The sequence below is a fragment of the Xiphophorus hellerii genome, chromosome 4 (assembly GCF_003331165.1).
Source record: "Xiphophorus hellerii strain 12219 chromosome 4, Xiphophorus_hellerii-4.1, whole genome shotgun sequence".
In the NCBI taxonomy this organism is placed as follows: Eukaryota; Metazoa; Chordata; class Actinopteri; order Cyprinodontiformes; family Poeciliidae; genus Xiphophorus; species Xiphophorus hellerii.
In genome coordinates, this window is record NC_045675.1 from 12208157 (window position 1) to 12222870 (window position 14714).

General features: G+C 35.9%; 1 protein-coding gene across 1 annotated transcript in view; it reads left to right on the forward strand.

Moving 5' to 3' along the window:
* LOC116718720 (intersectin-2-like) overlaps positions 1-14714 on the forward strand; it is a 46345-nt gene that overhangs the window by 26810 nt on the left and 4821 nt on the right. The window contains 15 exon segments of the mRNA XM_032560926.1: positions 727-773; positions 891-1057; positions 1397-1427; positions 1697-1818; positions 3225-3321; positions 3411-3602; positions 9385-9506; positions 9606-9712; positions 11238-11301; positions 11303-11422; positions 12913-13011; positions 13097-13180; positions 13265-13348; positions 13431-13493; positions 14054-14203. Of these exon segments, the coding sequence (XP_032416817.1) occupies positions 727-773; positions 891-1057; positions 1397-1427; positions 1697-1818; positions 3225-3321; positions 3411-3602; positions 9385-9506; positions 9606-9712; positions 11238-11301; positions 11303-11422; positions 12913-13011; positions 13097-13180; positions 13265-13348; positions 13431-13493; positions 14054-14203 (1549 nt within the window).

The window sequence follows — 14714 nt, forward strand, 5'->3', positions numbered from 1 at the left end:
CTGGAGGGAATTACTGATGTAATTCGGAGTTTAGAGGGCCACATAAAAAGCTGCAGAGGGCCAGATTTGGCCCCTGGCCCCTTTAGTTTGTGACCTACACAGTCAAATTCTGTTTTTTCAGTCTGCTATATCTAAGCATGTTGTTACAAAGTTGAGTGGAAGGAAAACTATTGTAGAAAAGGTTGAACAAGCAGCATGATATAGCCATATCTTTGGTTCACATGACGTGTTCTGTGGCTGGTTTTAGTCTTTCAATGTCGCCACATACAGACACGTCCAGAACCAGAGATGACACCAAGCAATTATTCTTGACTTGGGGAGGAAAAAAATCTAGATTCTTGCTCAATGTTTCCATTATAAATGTGTTTTGCTTTTCATTTGGAAATCAAGTTCCAAAAGGAGGGAGGAGTCACATCAGCAAGCACAGACTTTCCCTCTTATTTTTTTTAATTCTTACCAACAATACTAAAGTCAATCAAGTCTTTAGATTAATGTAAGTTGTACTTGCTGTTCTGTGTATGATGAATGTCGGCTGGTACTGAGGATGAATGTTGTGGTGAAACTGAATCTGTAGCTGTTGCTCTTGCTTTACCTGTCAGTCCAGTGTTTGTTCCAAACTTTACTGGTTACTTTAGGAGTTTCTATTTACAGAAGCTTGCTTTCTGTTTAGGATTCATGCAATACAAATGTAAAAGAATAATGAAGGAAGTTTTTCTCTGTTTTTAGACCCAAGACCTCTACCTCAGATACAGTTGACACCCTTCAGCTTGAAGGTAGAGTAAAACTCAAGTAACTGTGGCTTTCTACCATTAACACGGAAAATTGTCATTCTTGTCGCATCTAACTGCATTATCAGTAGAGAGTATCTATTTTTGTTTTTGTCATTGCAGAGTTTGTGGCGCTGTACACGTACGAGTCTCCAGAGCCCGATGATTTGACATTCTCAGAGGGCGACGTAATCTTGGTGAGCCAGCGAGAAGGAGAGTGGTGGCGCGGGTCGACGGGCGAACACACGGGCGCCTTCCCCAGCAACTATGTCAAACCCAAAGAGGCTGACGTAAGGACACTCTGCACAAACTCTGAATAATGCTACACGGGTTCAAGAAATGTTACATATTCATAATTTCTTGCAACGTAGAAATTGTGCTAAAGTAAAAAGGCACAAGAATGATCCCAATAAGTTTGTCATGCTGTGATGGTAACGATAAACTAATTGATAACATTCGCAAACTGAAATACAAAGTGTTTTGTTTTTGATAGCTTTTAAATTTATTTTGAAAAAAAATAAAAATAAAGACCATAAAATATAAATATAGTATGTTATTATTATGTGTTCCTTTATTTTGTGTGAATGTTTATGTAGAAGTTAAATTGAAGTTCTTTTTTCTCCTTTTAGACATCAAGTGTATCTGGAAAGAAAAAGCAAGGTAAGCTTTTATGTTTTTCTTGTTTAAGATTTTCAACTTGGTGTCCTTTGACTTTTTATGCAATTACTGCTTATTAAAGCAGTAATTAAGTCAGTGTGCAGTCACAGTAAAAAGAAAGAGCACTTTGAAGACACACTGGTGTACTTTGCTCAATGTTTGCTTTATTTAACTCAATTTTATTAAGTGTACCATTTTCCTAAGTAACTATGACAAATGGAAATTAAAATCTTGGTCATAAATGTAAAGTTATGATGATGTCATGTGTGCAGAGATCGCTCAGGTGACCAAAGCCTACAGCTCTTCTAGCCCGGAGCAGCTGAGTCTGGAAAGTGGTCAGCTTATCCTCATTTTCAGCAAGAACCCATCTGGTTGGTGGCTCGGAGAACTTCAGGTGTGTGATAATTATATTTCTAATATTTTTAAATATTCCTCAATACTGTTAACAGATAAGAGAGCAACAAGCGTCTTTGTTGATCAATAGCCGTTTGTGTGACAACGAATTACCATTCCCTGGCTCCTTTTAAGTAAATATTAACATTTTGTAAACATAATTTATTCCACCTTAGCTCACTTCACACAAACAATCATAGCAGCACTATTCTTTCAGTCCCAATATCACCTGTGTTACACCATATTCTGTGACCACTGTATTTTGTGACCGTAGGAGGTTCTGTTGCAGTTTTACACTTCGCCATGCTAAAAAATAAAGAAAAAGCAACAAAAGAACAAAGAACAAGTAACATATTACCACTAATAATGTTATGGAAATATACATGGTCACAGAATATTATAGCTCTTATGAGATATTGTGACCACAATGAAACTTATTGTAAAATATTAAATAAAAACCAAACTGTTTCTGCTAACTCTCTTCTTCATCTTCAATATAATAAGTCCATTTTTATTAATGGTATAGGAACTGTTTCAGAAATGCAGAAACAGTTCTTTTACTTACTATAAAGTTACAGTGTGGTAACAATATCTCAAGATGATGACCATACTGCTAAGATGTTTACTTTTTATTCTTTGTTCAGCGTTTTCTTATTTTTCATTTAGCGTTAAGCCGAAGTACGGTGTAAAACTGCAACAGCGCCTCCCGCTGTCACAACATACGGCGGTCACAGAATATGGTGTAACACCTGTAACGGTTAACAGCTAGCTGACAGCTAGCTTACTCAAGCTAACAAATAACACTTAACCACTACACACTCAGAGATAAATGGCCAACTTCCCCCATATTAGCATGGACTTAAGCACTGCTATAATTATATTACTAATTTGGCTGTTAACAGATAGATATGAGAGCAACATTGAGGGTTTTCCGTTGTTTAACAGCCGTTAGAGCGCTGAATTTCCGGTGTTTTGCTGAGTCAGGAGTATTCACTGTGGTCGATACGCCCTCTGGTGGCGAACTGCTGCAACTACACGCTCAATTGTAGAAATGCGGCTTGATGAATAATTTCCATATTAAAAGAGAACAGTCTTCAATTTAAACAAAATAAATAAAAAGGGAGTAGAATTTAATTATTTCCAATATCAGTTCTGTCACATTTTGTGCAATTGAAGTGATTTTTTTAATACTCTAAAGTAAATCAGTTTGTGTTGACGTGTAATATGTTTCGATAAAGCTTTGCTTCTATCCATTCGCTCTCATAAGAGAAAATATGTGGTTTAACTTCATTATAATAATGTTATTCTTGTAAAAATCCACATGTTCTTTGTGGATACATTTTTCTGCATCCTCTCGGTGATTCAAATTTTGTGATCCGTGTACGTTTTGATCTTCTCTGACTTCAGGCACGCGGCAAGAAACGTCAGAAAGGCTGGTTCCCTTCCGCTCATGTCAAAATATTGGGCTCCAACAGCGGAAAATCCACTCCTGCTCAACAGCCTGGTAAGACACAACAGCTCTGGATGCGACACCCAAGTAGAATAAATAAAGATTTTCATAAAAAATGACTCTTTTCCTTCCTGTTTTCTCAGTCTGCCAAGTGATCGCCGTATACGACTACACAGCGGCCAACCAGGACGAGATGAGCTTCTCTAAAGGGCAACTGATCAATGTTTTAGACAAGAGCAACCCCGACTGGTGGAGGGGAGAGGTTAATGGCGTCACCGGCTTGTTCCCCTTCAATTACGTCCAGATGACCACGGACAATGAACCCAGTCAAAAATGTGAGTAAAACTCAAATTTTTCACAACATGAAAGCAAAGAAGTGTGCATTAAAACTGGGGCTCTTCTTTGATTCTCCATATATCTGAAACTAATCCTAAATCTGCTGATTTATCAAATTTTACCTGTGATCACTAATAATTTCTGATCAGTTCTGCTTTTCTCCTCATTGACCATCCTGTTGTTTCCCTCTTTTCACTTCCTACTTTATTTTATTCCTCCTTTCCTCTCTCTTTCCCTTCCTTTGTCTTTCTCCTTCTAGGGCGGTAGAAAGCGTCTTGCTCTTCCTCTTCTCCTCCAGGCCACAGAGACCCACTATCACACTCTGTTGCTTTGATGGGGCGAAAATCTGGACTTTCTGTCTTCTAATTATTCCACTCTGCAAACTAAACCATTTGAGGGGAAACCAGAAAAGGAGAAATGTCTTCCTTTATATAAATAACGGGACTTGGGATGATTTTTGGCTCACTGTGTTGAATCTCTGGGTTGTTGAAACCTCTGTGCCTTTAATCCTTGCGGTTTTTTTGTGTTTGTTTTCAAATTTTGAACTGGTGTGGCTGAATCTGCAGGAAATTGTGTTAAACGGAGCGATAGTGGGTTTCTGTTGTTTGTCTTTCCTTTCTTCTGCTTGTCCTTGTATTCAGATATGTTTCTTTTTCACATTTTTAGAAGTTTTAAATCTCAAAACAACCTTTAGTAAAGGATTAAAAGATCAAGATTATTTTTTTTAAGTTGGAAAAACATGGGATAGGCATCTTGTTTAGCCATGGATTGTATGTAAAAGATGGACACAGCCTGCTCGCCCCCTGCTGGTCACCAGAAGGAATGCAAACAGCTGCATTCTCTCTAATTGCCAGCAGGGGGCGATCTTGTGTTTGTAAAAAGCCTATGGCCCTTCTCCCACAGCCTTTGACAAAACACGTCATGGAGCCACAGCTGCCATATTTGGTCATTCCCGCTCATTTCTCTGTGTGTTTTCAGAATGAACACTGCCTTGCAAAAGTACTCACACCTCTTTTGAGCACAAATTTATTCGTTTTATTGGGATTTAATGTGACAAACCAACACAAATTGGTGTATAATTTTCAAGTTAAAGGGAAATTGTTAATGTTTTCCATTTTCTTTTCAAATCAAAATTTTAAGTGTCTCAAATTATATGAGCTTCCTTTTAATAAGACATAAAATTATGGAGAAGTTCAAAGCAGAGTTACGTTATGAGACAATATTCTTAGTAGGGCTGAAACGATTAATCAGATTATGAACTGATGATTGAAATAATTGTCAACTAATTTAGTAATTGAATATTAAGTGGACTATACAGACTGCTGAAATAGCACATTCAGAGTAATAATTAAGACAAAATGTTACAAAATATGTATTAAAATGAAAAAATACCCTCTCTCTGTTAATCTGTTTTACTCAAAACTGACGTGTCTTAATTTTAGCTTCACCTAGTAAAAATCTGTTTAAAAAATCAAATTAATAAAAAAAAACTCTTATTAGGAGTTTTTTGTTATTCAGTTATTAGTCGATTAAACCAAAAGTTAGTCACCAGATCAGTCCTACACTGTATTGATGTTAAATCAAGCAGCTTTTCACATGTAAGAAGTTTTTTTTTTCATCCTCCGCTACGACCAAGTGTTTACTATAGAATTTTAGACTAACACATGTTTATTTTCTTATTTAAAAAGCACTTATTCATTAATTTTTAATGTATTCCGAAAATAGCAGGCTTAAGTGAAAAATCTGGAGATTTATTCGCTTAATCGTTAAACTAAGCGATCGATTAATTGGTAACTAAACTAATTTTTAGTTGCAGCTCTAAATCCAAGCTGCGAAACCATCATCCAGCCTTAAGCAAATCATAAGCGGCAAAAAATACGTGACTGTGAGGAAGTTTCACTTTAGAGCTACAAGTTCAGATCAAATCATATTTTAAATCCTGCTGAAACTTGTAATTTCTGCCGCACCGACACTTTGCATCTAATCTCACTGAGCCTGAGATATTTCACTGCAAAAACACCAAATCTTACCAACTATTTTAAGTTTAGCTTCTAGTGCAAATATCTTACTTCACTTGAAATAAGTCAAAACTAACTTACAAGTAAGTCTTTGGCAAGATATAGATGCTTGTTTTAAGTGAATAATTCCTTAATATTGGTTAAAAAGTGCTAGTTCCATTGGTAGATAAAGTTACTTATAACAAGACAAATTTCCCATGGTATAAGTAAAATAATCTGCCAATGGAACAAGTACTTTTTTAACCAATATTAAGAAATTATTTACTTATAACGAGCTTCCATATCTCACTGATAAGTAATACAAAGTAATTAACGTGGAAGGCTAAATATGTACGCCTCACTTTTTAGATAGTTTTTAATTAATTAAGACTCTGATTTGTTATTTTCCTTCCACTTTATATTTATGCACTACATTGTGTTGATCTATCACGTAAAATCCCACTAAAATACACCGAAATATTCCTGTAACAGTTCAAAATGTGGAAAGTCTTGTGAAAACTAATGCGAGGCATTGTGGAAAAGCTTAGAATCCCAAACGGCGTCTCTGATTCAAGGTTGTTTTTTTTCCCCCCGCTGTCTTGGCTTTCTTTTACAGACAAGCATTGATGCAGCTTTGTGACATCTCCTGGTTCAGAGGCGCCCTTTGACCCCCCACATTCTCCTCCGTTCCTTACTAACGAGACGGCTATAAACACCAAAGGTTCTTCAGTCGCACCTTGAGCAGACTGTGTGAAAAGGCCAGTCAGAAAAGGACTTTTCTTCTCTCCCAAATCTGTGAATCTCACTATCTCCAAGTGCAGGATTTAAGTATTCCTAAACTCTTATCTTATGATTGTCTTTTTGCAAACAATGAACAAATATAGATTAAAAGTAACGGTGAAGTGGATGGGGCTTTTTGTGGACCAAATTCAGTCAGTGATTAAGGTAGTAGAATCCTAAATTCAAATTAATACTGAAAGAAAGGGATGTTGTTGTGGCTGCGTCCATCTTTTATGTACTCTGTGGTTATGAAAGTCGTGTTTTTCTTCTTTGGTTTCTCATGTAACATTTGCTTGTGTTTAGATTTAATGCCAATGAAACTCATTTGGGTCACAGATTTTAAAAAATATATATTTAAAAGCCATAAGTGGTATTGGTATTGCTGTTACAAACAGAAAGTTGTGTTTATCCTACAGCTCTATAGGGATTTAACTATTTTCCTGCTGCTCTTATAGATTTTCTTGAGATGTATGAATTCAGAAACTGCACTTGTGATTAATACTTTGCAGCGGACATAAAAATCTTCACATCCTCTTAAAATGCCGGCTCCGACCAAGATTAATCGCTTCAGACCTTTTTCCACCTTTAATGTGACGTTTTTCACAACTCAGCTAAAATCTGTTGGAGAGAAAAAACCTGTTTCTATAGGTTTTCACACTCTGGACATGACGTAGAACCAGCAGAGGTTTCTGTTTACGACTTGGACCTCCGTAAGGTCTGTGGGTTAAAAGACGGAAGTCTTTTCTTTTGCAGAAAATATCCAGGCCTGACTAAAACATCCTAAAAACAACTCTACACACCACCAACAGAGCTGCAATTTGTTTATTAAATCTTTTGTCTCTATAAGCCGCATGCAATTAGGCTTTAGATTCCTGCATTTTTTTTTTTTTTATTGCTGGGGTTCATTGCTAAACAAAGTAGACGCCACCTACTGGAGAAGCTCAGAAATGCACCCTTCGGTTTGGCAAAGATTTAAAGATTCTTACTTACATTTATAAGTCGCATTCAGTAGCCAGTACGCCGTTACCTAGCAACCCCACCCGAGCTCAGCCCGTCACCTCGCAACCCCACCCGAGTTCAGCCCGTCACCTAGCAACCCCACCCGAGCTCAGCCCGTCACCTAGCAACCCGCGCTGAGCTCCAGAACGTTTATATCAAAACTACTGATATAAACTTCTAGTGGGAATAGTTTCAAGTGGCTTTTGTGTTGTGAGATTTCGAGATGAGTTTAAAAAAGTCTGTTTCGTGTCAAAAGAGAAGCAATCCTAATAGTTACAATAAAGTATTGTATTAGCTTGAGGCCTACAAAGACAAAAAAACATTACAATAGTTTATTTATTTTTTTCAAATGGTCATTTGCCAATTGAGTATTTTACTCAGATTCTGTCATATAGATCCAAATCTCATACAAGAAATAAACAGTTTAATGATTTTTTTCCAGGAGGTTAAATGTTATATCATACATCTCACAAGTGGAAGGAAAAATTATTTTTCAATTACCTGTTTTTACATTCCTTAAAAGGGAAGTCGTATACACTGACCTGGGTGTTTTATTATGACATTTACAGAAAAATGTCATAGTAAACATACTTTGTGAAGCATAGTGGTGGCAGAATCATGTCCTGTGTTACTTTTCTTCAAATGGAGTTTGTGTTTTCAAAGTGAACAGTCGTAAATATGAGCCGATTTTGGACCAAAACCTTTTGGATGTTTTAGTTTCAGTTCCATCAAATGTCAAAATCAGTTTTGTTGAAAAAGGTTTCAAATTAACTATGATGGTCTTATGTTTTCCAGAACACTAAAACCTACTTTTTATCAAGTTTATTCATGTTTTTGACTGCACTGTCCTATTGATCAACAATTATCAAAACATTACTGTGTGATGCAAACAAAAGGAAACTCAGGTTGTTGCATTTCTTTTTAAATGAGATGAAACTGTAGTGAATGTATTGATACGAAGCTGCTGATTGTGTTAGAAATTCAGAGCTTTTAGCAGAACAAATAATGGCGAAGGTGTTAATATTTTCTGGTGCTGGTTGGTGTAACTACTTTTGCAAATCTGCCTGATACCGAATATTTTTTCTGATTCTCAATAAATAAATAAAGGGTTATTTGAGACAATGCTTCAGTCAAGTATTTTTCTTAAGCATGTTTTTTCATCTTCAGAAATCTTTACTGTGTTTGTGCTTTCTGTGCTAACACCATAAATGTGATTTAGGTGACCTCATAAATGTTTTTTTTTCTCAATCATTTCTGAATTTTTCCCAAATGGATAAAAATTTTCTCCCATTTTTGACACACCTTTTTACTTTTTCTAGGAAACATTTGTAAAAAATCACTTTGTTTTTTCCGGTTTTCAAGCTTTTTCAAGGTGGAAAAGCAGAAAAACGTTTAGCCTGTATCGTCTCTAAACAGGCCAGTGAGTAAAGAGGGAAAGGAGGAATTTCTCTTACTGTTTTGGTACAAACAGATTTCAGAGCGACGAGGAGATAAGAGCTCAGACGAGACAGGCAGGAGACGAACAGAGAGGAAGCTGTAAAACCTGAGCAGAGAGAATCGGTGGTAGAAATGGCTTCAGACGGCAGATTTCAGTTTTTAAGGCTTTGGGATGAGGAAGAGGAAGAGTTTAGGGAAGAAGAGGAAAGAAATAACTCTGTTAGTGAGGAGCAGCCACTTTGTTTGAGAATCTCACAATGGCACAGGTGTGATCTTTTAGATGGTAAGTCTTAATTTGCTGATTGAAAATTTCTGTCCTTTTTATACTTTTCTCATTCCTTTAAAAATGGAACATTTTTGTACTTCCATTTGAGTCTCAACTGCTTCTAAAAACAGTCAGAGGGCTTAAAAAAAACTTCCAGCTGTTTTCTGGCAATAAGTTACTTTTTTGTTTTGTTTTAAGAAAGTTTCAGAAATGAGCTGTTGTATTTCTTGTCTTAAAATCAGAAGCTTTAAGCTGCCCACCGTTTGTGGCTGAAATGTTCAGATTGTTGCTCCTGTCCTGCAGGGTGTTCAGACCCAACCAGCCTGGACTCTCTCAGCCCCCAGGAGAAGAAGAGGCAGGGCTACATCCACGAGCTGATAGAGGCGGAGGAGAGATATGTGGAGGACCTGCAGGTTGTACTGGATGTAAGTTAATGAAAGTAGCACAAATAAAACATGACGAAACATTTGCTTTGCTCTTCATTTCATTTCTGCACATTCATCTTATTGCTGCCTTGGTTGCAGGTTTTCTACAAGCCGATGTCTGAGTCGCGGCGGCTGAATGATGCAGAGATGGCCATGATCTTCGTCAACTGGAGGGAGCTTCTGGCCTGCAACAGTAAACTCGTGAAGTAAATATCATCTGGTGGAGCGAACAGAACCAGAAACAGATGAAGTATTCAGCGTTTCAAAAAAATAATGTTTTAAACAACTTTGTGGTAACACCTCTTGGCCTGTTTTTGTTTTTTTCTAATGAAAACCTGATATTTGTAATGAGTCCCCTGATCCAACACTTTGTAGAACCATCTGCTGGACTTTGACTAGGCCAGAAAAACAGCTTTGGGCAAGTTGCTAAAATTTGGGCTGCATTTCACAACATTTGGAGGATTTTTAGAATGTTTTTATAGGAAAGTTTTATCAAAATAGTTTTCAAGATTGTAGAAAAAGCAACAAAAAAACTTGTAAATTTTTATGCAATGCCATTTCTTTTCCCTCATTTTTAATTAATTTATTTTTAAACGTCTACAGTCTGTTGAAAGGGACATCATCAGTGATTAATAGATACATTTGATTACAGACTCATAGTCCAGATCACATAAACAAGGAAGAATAAGAATACATACAAATACAAAATAGAATATACTTTATTGATCCCCAAGGGGAAATTGCTCATTCATTGACAAGCTACTCCATCTACGGCAGGGCTGTCAAACTCATTTTTGTTTTGGGCCTAAATAAGATCATGGATGCTCTTAAAAGGCCTGTGGTGCCAGAAAGTATTGATAAAACCAGCGAACAAACCTTTAAAATATTAATAAATTCTTTAAATTACTTTATATTGACCATTTTTTCACATTGATCAGTCCTTCCAGGGTTTTGTGATTATTTGCAATAAAAATTAAATATCTGTGGTACTAACTTAGAAACATTTGCGGTAATTACACACACGTTTGACAGTAAATGCAACGTCTTTTTTTCTTCGCTGTAATGATCATGGTCTATAATTTGACATCAATTAAGGCTAAGGCGGCTGTTTAGTACAAGTTGGAATCACTTAAACCCGATGATTTTTATCATGTTTGCCAAAAACTCTGCACTAAATTTACAGTTATGCATTAGCGCGAAAAAGTGCGGGAGTTTGACACATGTGATCCAAGTGTTAAATATGAATAATACAAATATAACCACAAGATATAAAGTTTATATCTGTTGTAAGATATATAAACTTACAAGAGATATAAGTTTATATATATTACCAGAGATATATAAACTTGTAAGGTATACATCACTTACACATCATTATAAGTGATGTGTGTGTGTGTATATACAGTATATATATATATATATATATATAAGTGATGTAAGTAATTCAATATGACTGAATTTAAATACATAAATAATATTGAAACATGCAAATATGTTAATCTAAAAACAATCTATAAATGAGTGCAGAGAAAATTAGATTTAAGTTACTCAGACTTGGGCATTGTAAAAAAAAAAAAAGAAAAGACTAACCTTTTAGGAAGCAATCATACTCATGAATACTTTTTGCACATTTCTGGATGCTATCTAAGCTGATAATAATATAAAAGTTAACCATAAAAGCTGCATATTTTATTACATTTAAGTTTAAAATGGATCATATGTTGTGTTCAGGGCTCTCCTTGGTCGGAAGAAAACCACGGGGGACAACATGCCGGTTCAGAGGATCGGAGACATTCCTGGCCTCTGAGTTGTCCCACATGCAGCCTTACATCAGCTTCTGCTCGTCCCAGTTCAACGGCGCCGCGCTGCTCCAGACCCGCACCGACAACGAGCCAGAATTCAAGGCGTTCCTCAAGGTAGGAGGGAGAGGACGAAAAAAAAATGAGGAAAGACGGGAAGAAGTCAGGAATCCTTTGGAGCAGAGGAAACGTTTCCACTGAGGGATCTGAGATTTAATCTGTGTGGCCCAGAGCTAACCCAGAGATTTATAGAGTTAAATAGTATTTATTTTCTAATTTTAGAGCCCCTTAGGGTAGTTGATAAAACTCATTTACGAACTGATAAAATATTAATAAATAAACGTCTCTGCATTCGAAATGTTGTCACAATGATGAAATTTGGCAGAATACAGATGAAAACTGCTTTTATTTGATAAATAAAATGATATTTAAGCACACAACTGTCATTTTAAAAACTCTCAGAAGTGTAGAGGGCCAAACAACAGGGAAAAGGTGAGCCAGATTTGGCCCCCGGACCTCGAGTTTGACATGTTCTAGTCAGTTTGAAACCTGAAAGTCTTTCTGCTGCAATATAAGCTTTGAGTTTTAGTTTGACTTTGTTGAATGTAGTGTAACAAGAGTATAAACAAAGTTATATACAAGCAAAATAGATCTAAAACAAAGGAATACCAGTAGTAAAGTATATTTATATTTAAGGAGTGGGAAGAAGTATGAACTTATTTTCAAACCCACCCGTTTTACATCTGCAGCATCATCCGATAAGTTACTATTTGGTTTTAACATAATTGAGGCTATTTTTAGGATTTTACATGTATGTTATTGTCCCGTTTGAGATATATCTGAAATTTTATATCTTTTTGTTTTGGATACAAATGCAACACAAACTTATTGTGCAAAATAAAAAGCAAAACTGGTTAAAGATGCATTTTGAATCCCTTCTAAGACACAAACAGAAACTTTCCAAGGACATCCAAACTATTTGGATTATTTTTGAATTATTTTCACAGTGTAAACAAAATAATCTGACAGCTTTGATCATGTTTTTTTTGTGTGTGTTCATAGTCTGAATGATTAATAAAGTACCGTTTTTATGTCCCATCTCCACCAAAAGATATTACACAAACATGAACGTATTTAATAGTTCAATTTCAGTCTTCAAAAGCTTAAGAAGTTATGAACACATTTTCATTGAGGCTCTTTAAATGGATGCATATGTGCAAATTTAAATTGACATGGCTTTGTTAGTTAGTTAGAAAATTTATTAATTCCCTAACCCTAAACAAAATAATTATATATAATTAAAAAAATATAGAAGTCAATAAAATGAAAAGCAGCAGAAAGAAGAAAAAAAATCTCATAATATCAGCCCCCTTTATCCGAAAAATATATTTAAACAAAATGGATTTACAAAGAACAAAAACAACATTCAGATGGATTCACATTATTCTGTTTCACATTTATTCAAAGAACTAACTTTTACCATTTATTATTGTGACTGTATACAAAATTTGCCAATTTACAAGGTAATGAAAAAGAAAAAATTCCTCAGGGATCCATACAACGTTTTTGAAAGCTACGTTGGCTAACGTTGCCTTTTTTCTGTCCAGAAAATCGCGACAGACTACAGGTGTAAAGGCATGCCGCTGTCCAGCTTCCTGCTGAAGCCGATGCAGCGGATCACTCGCTACCCGCTGCACATTAAAAACGTAGGTCATCCAGTTAGTGACCTGAAGCAGTCTCTCTGTGACCCGTTCGTTGCTGTTCGTTAAAGATGATCTTCGGTGTGTGTAGATCCTGGAGTGCACAGCAGAGGGCCATCCTGACCGCGGCCAGCTGAAAGAGGCTCTGGAGAAAGCGGAGGAACTCTGTCAGCAGGTTCTTCAGCTTTTAATCTCATTAATATGCTGCTGCTTTTTCTTCTGGATGAAACGGCGACCAGACGTTTTTGTTTCTGTCCAGGTGAACGAAGGCGTCAGGGAGAAGGAGAACTCTGACAGGCTGGAGTGGATCCAGAACCACGTACAATGTGACGGTGCTATGGAGGTAATGAGCGTTAAGCACTCATAAGAATTCATAAGAGATTATAATCCAAAAGGAGATTAATTAATCTTCTCTCTTCTCACAGCAATTGGTGTTTAACTCTCTGACAAACTGTTTGGGCCCCAGAAAACTGCTGCACAGCGGAAAGGTGAGCGAATCTGAATCAATAAAAGTTGATCTGCATGTTCTGAAAGTTTAACAATTGAAATGTTTTTTTAATGTAATAAATGATAAATAATAAATGACAAGGTAGAAAAAAATCTTTACATCTTACAATGTATTTTTAAAAAAAACCCAAAACCTTAATACATTTAACTGTAATAAAAAAAATCTGAACATCCCTAAAGCAACAAAAAATATATAATGAAATTTTTTCCACAACAGTTTCAGACATAAATTTCCATAGCAAATGTTAAATATATTTAGTTGTAAATGAACACATTACTTTATGTTGGGATAAATGAAGGATCAAAAATTGATTATTTTCTGAGTCTCAGAGTTGCAGTTTTTGGAAAATTCTAAAAATAAATGTAATTTGGCAAATTTGAGGAATACTCAACCCAAAATGGATTGAAAATAAAACTGGAATGGTACAAATTGTCCCTTTGCGGTCTTTTAAAATGCGTTTTTATTCTAAAAAGTAGATTTTCTTCTCTTTCAAACAGTAATTTAATTGGTTTTTAATTATTTAATGTGTCCATTTTTCAGATGTACAAGGCAAAAAGCAGCAAGGAGCTCTGGGCTTTCCTTTTCAACGACTTCCTGCTTTTAACTCATGCTGCCAAACAGTTCACCTCTTCTGGGCCTGACAAGCTGTTCAGCAAGAGGAACAACGTCCAGCTCAAGATGTACAAACCAGTAAGAAACGTCCACAGAAACCAGTTTCATTTTTAAACATCCACCAATCAGAAGTGTGTGCCCAGTTTCTTCAATCTACAGAGTTTTGAGCTGCTGAAGATGGAAAAACCAAACGATCGATCGATTGGATTATTTAAATTGTGAACTAATTTAGTAATCGATTAATTAACTGTATACAGACTCAAAGAACCTCCCAATTGCAGAAAAAACAACAAAGTCAGAGCAGCAATTTAACCAAACCTTTGTCTGTAAATATGTCTGACCCAGAAATTGATTAGTTTTCATATTTACCATATTTCTAATATTATATAAAAAGGCTTAAATAGAAAATCTGCAGTTTGTTAACTTTCTTTTAATCTGATTAATCATTAGAATAATCAGTAACTAAAATAGTCAATAGTTATAGCCGTAGTAAAAACAGCATTATTTTAACCTTTCAACCTGTTTGGTTGTTGATTTTCACATTTAACGGTGTTGGCATCACCCAGGATCCTCCACAGTGTTGAAATGT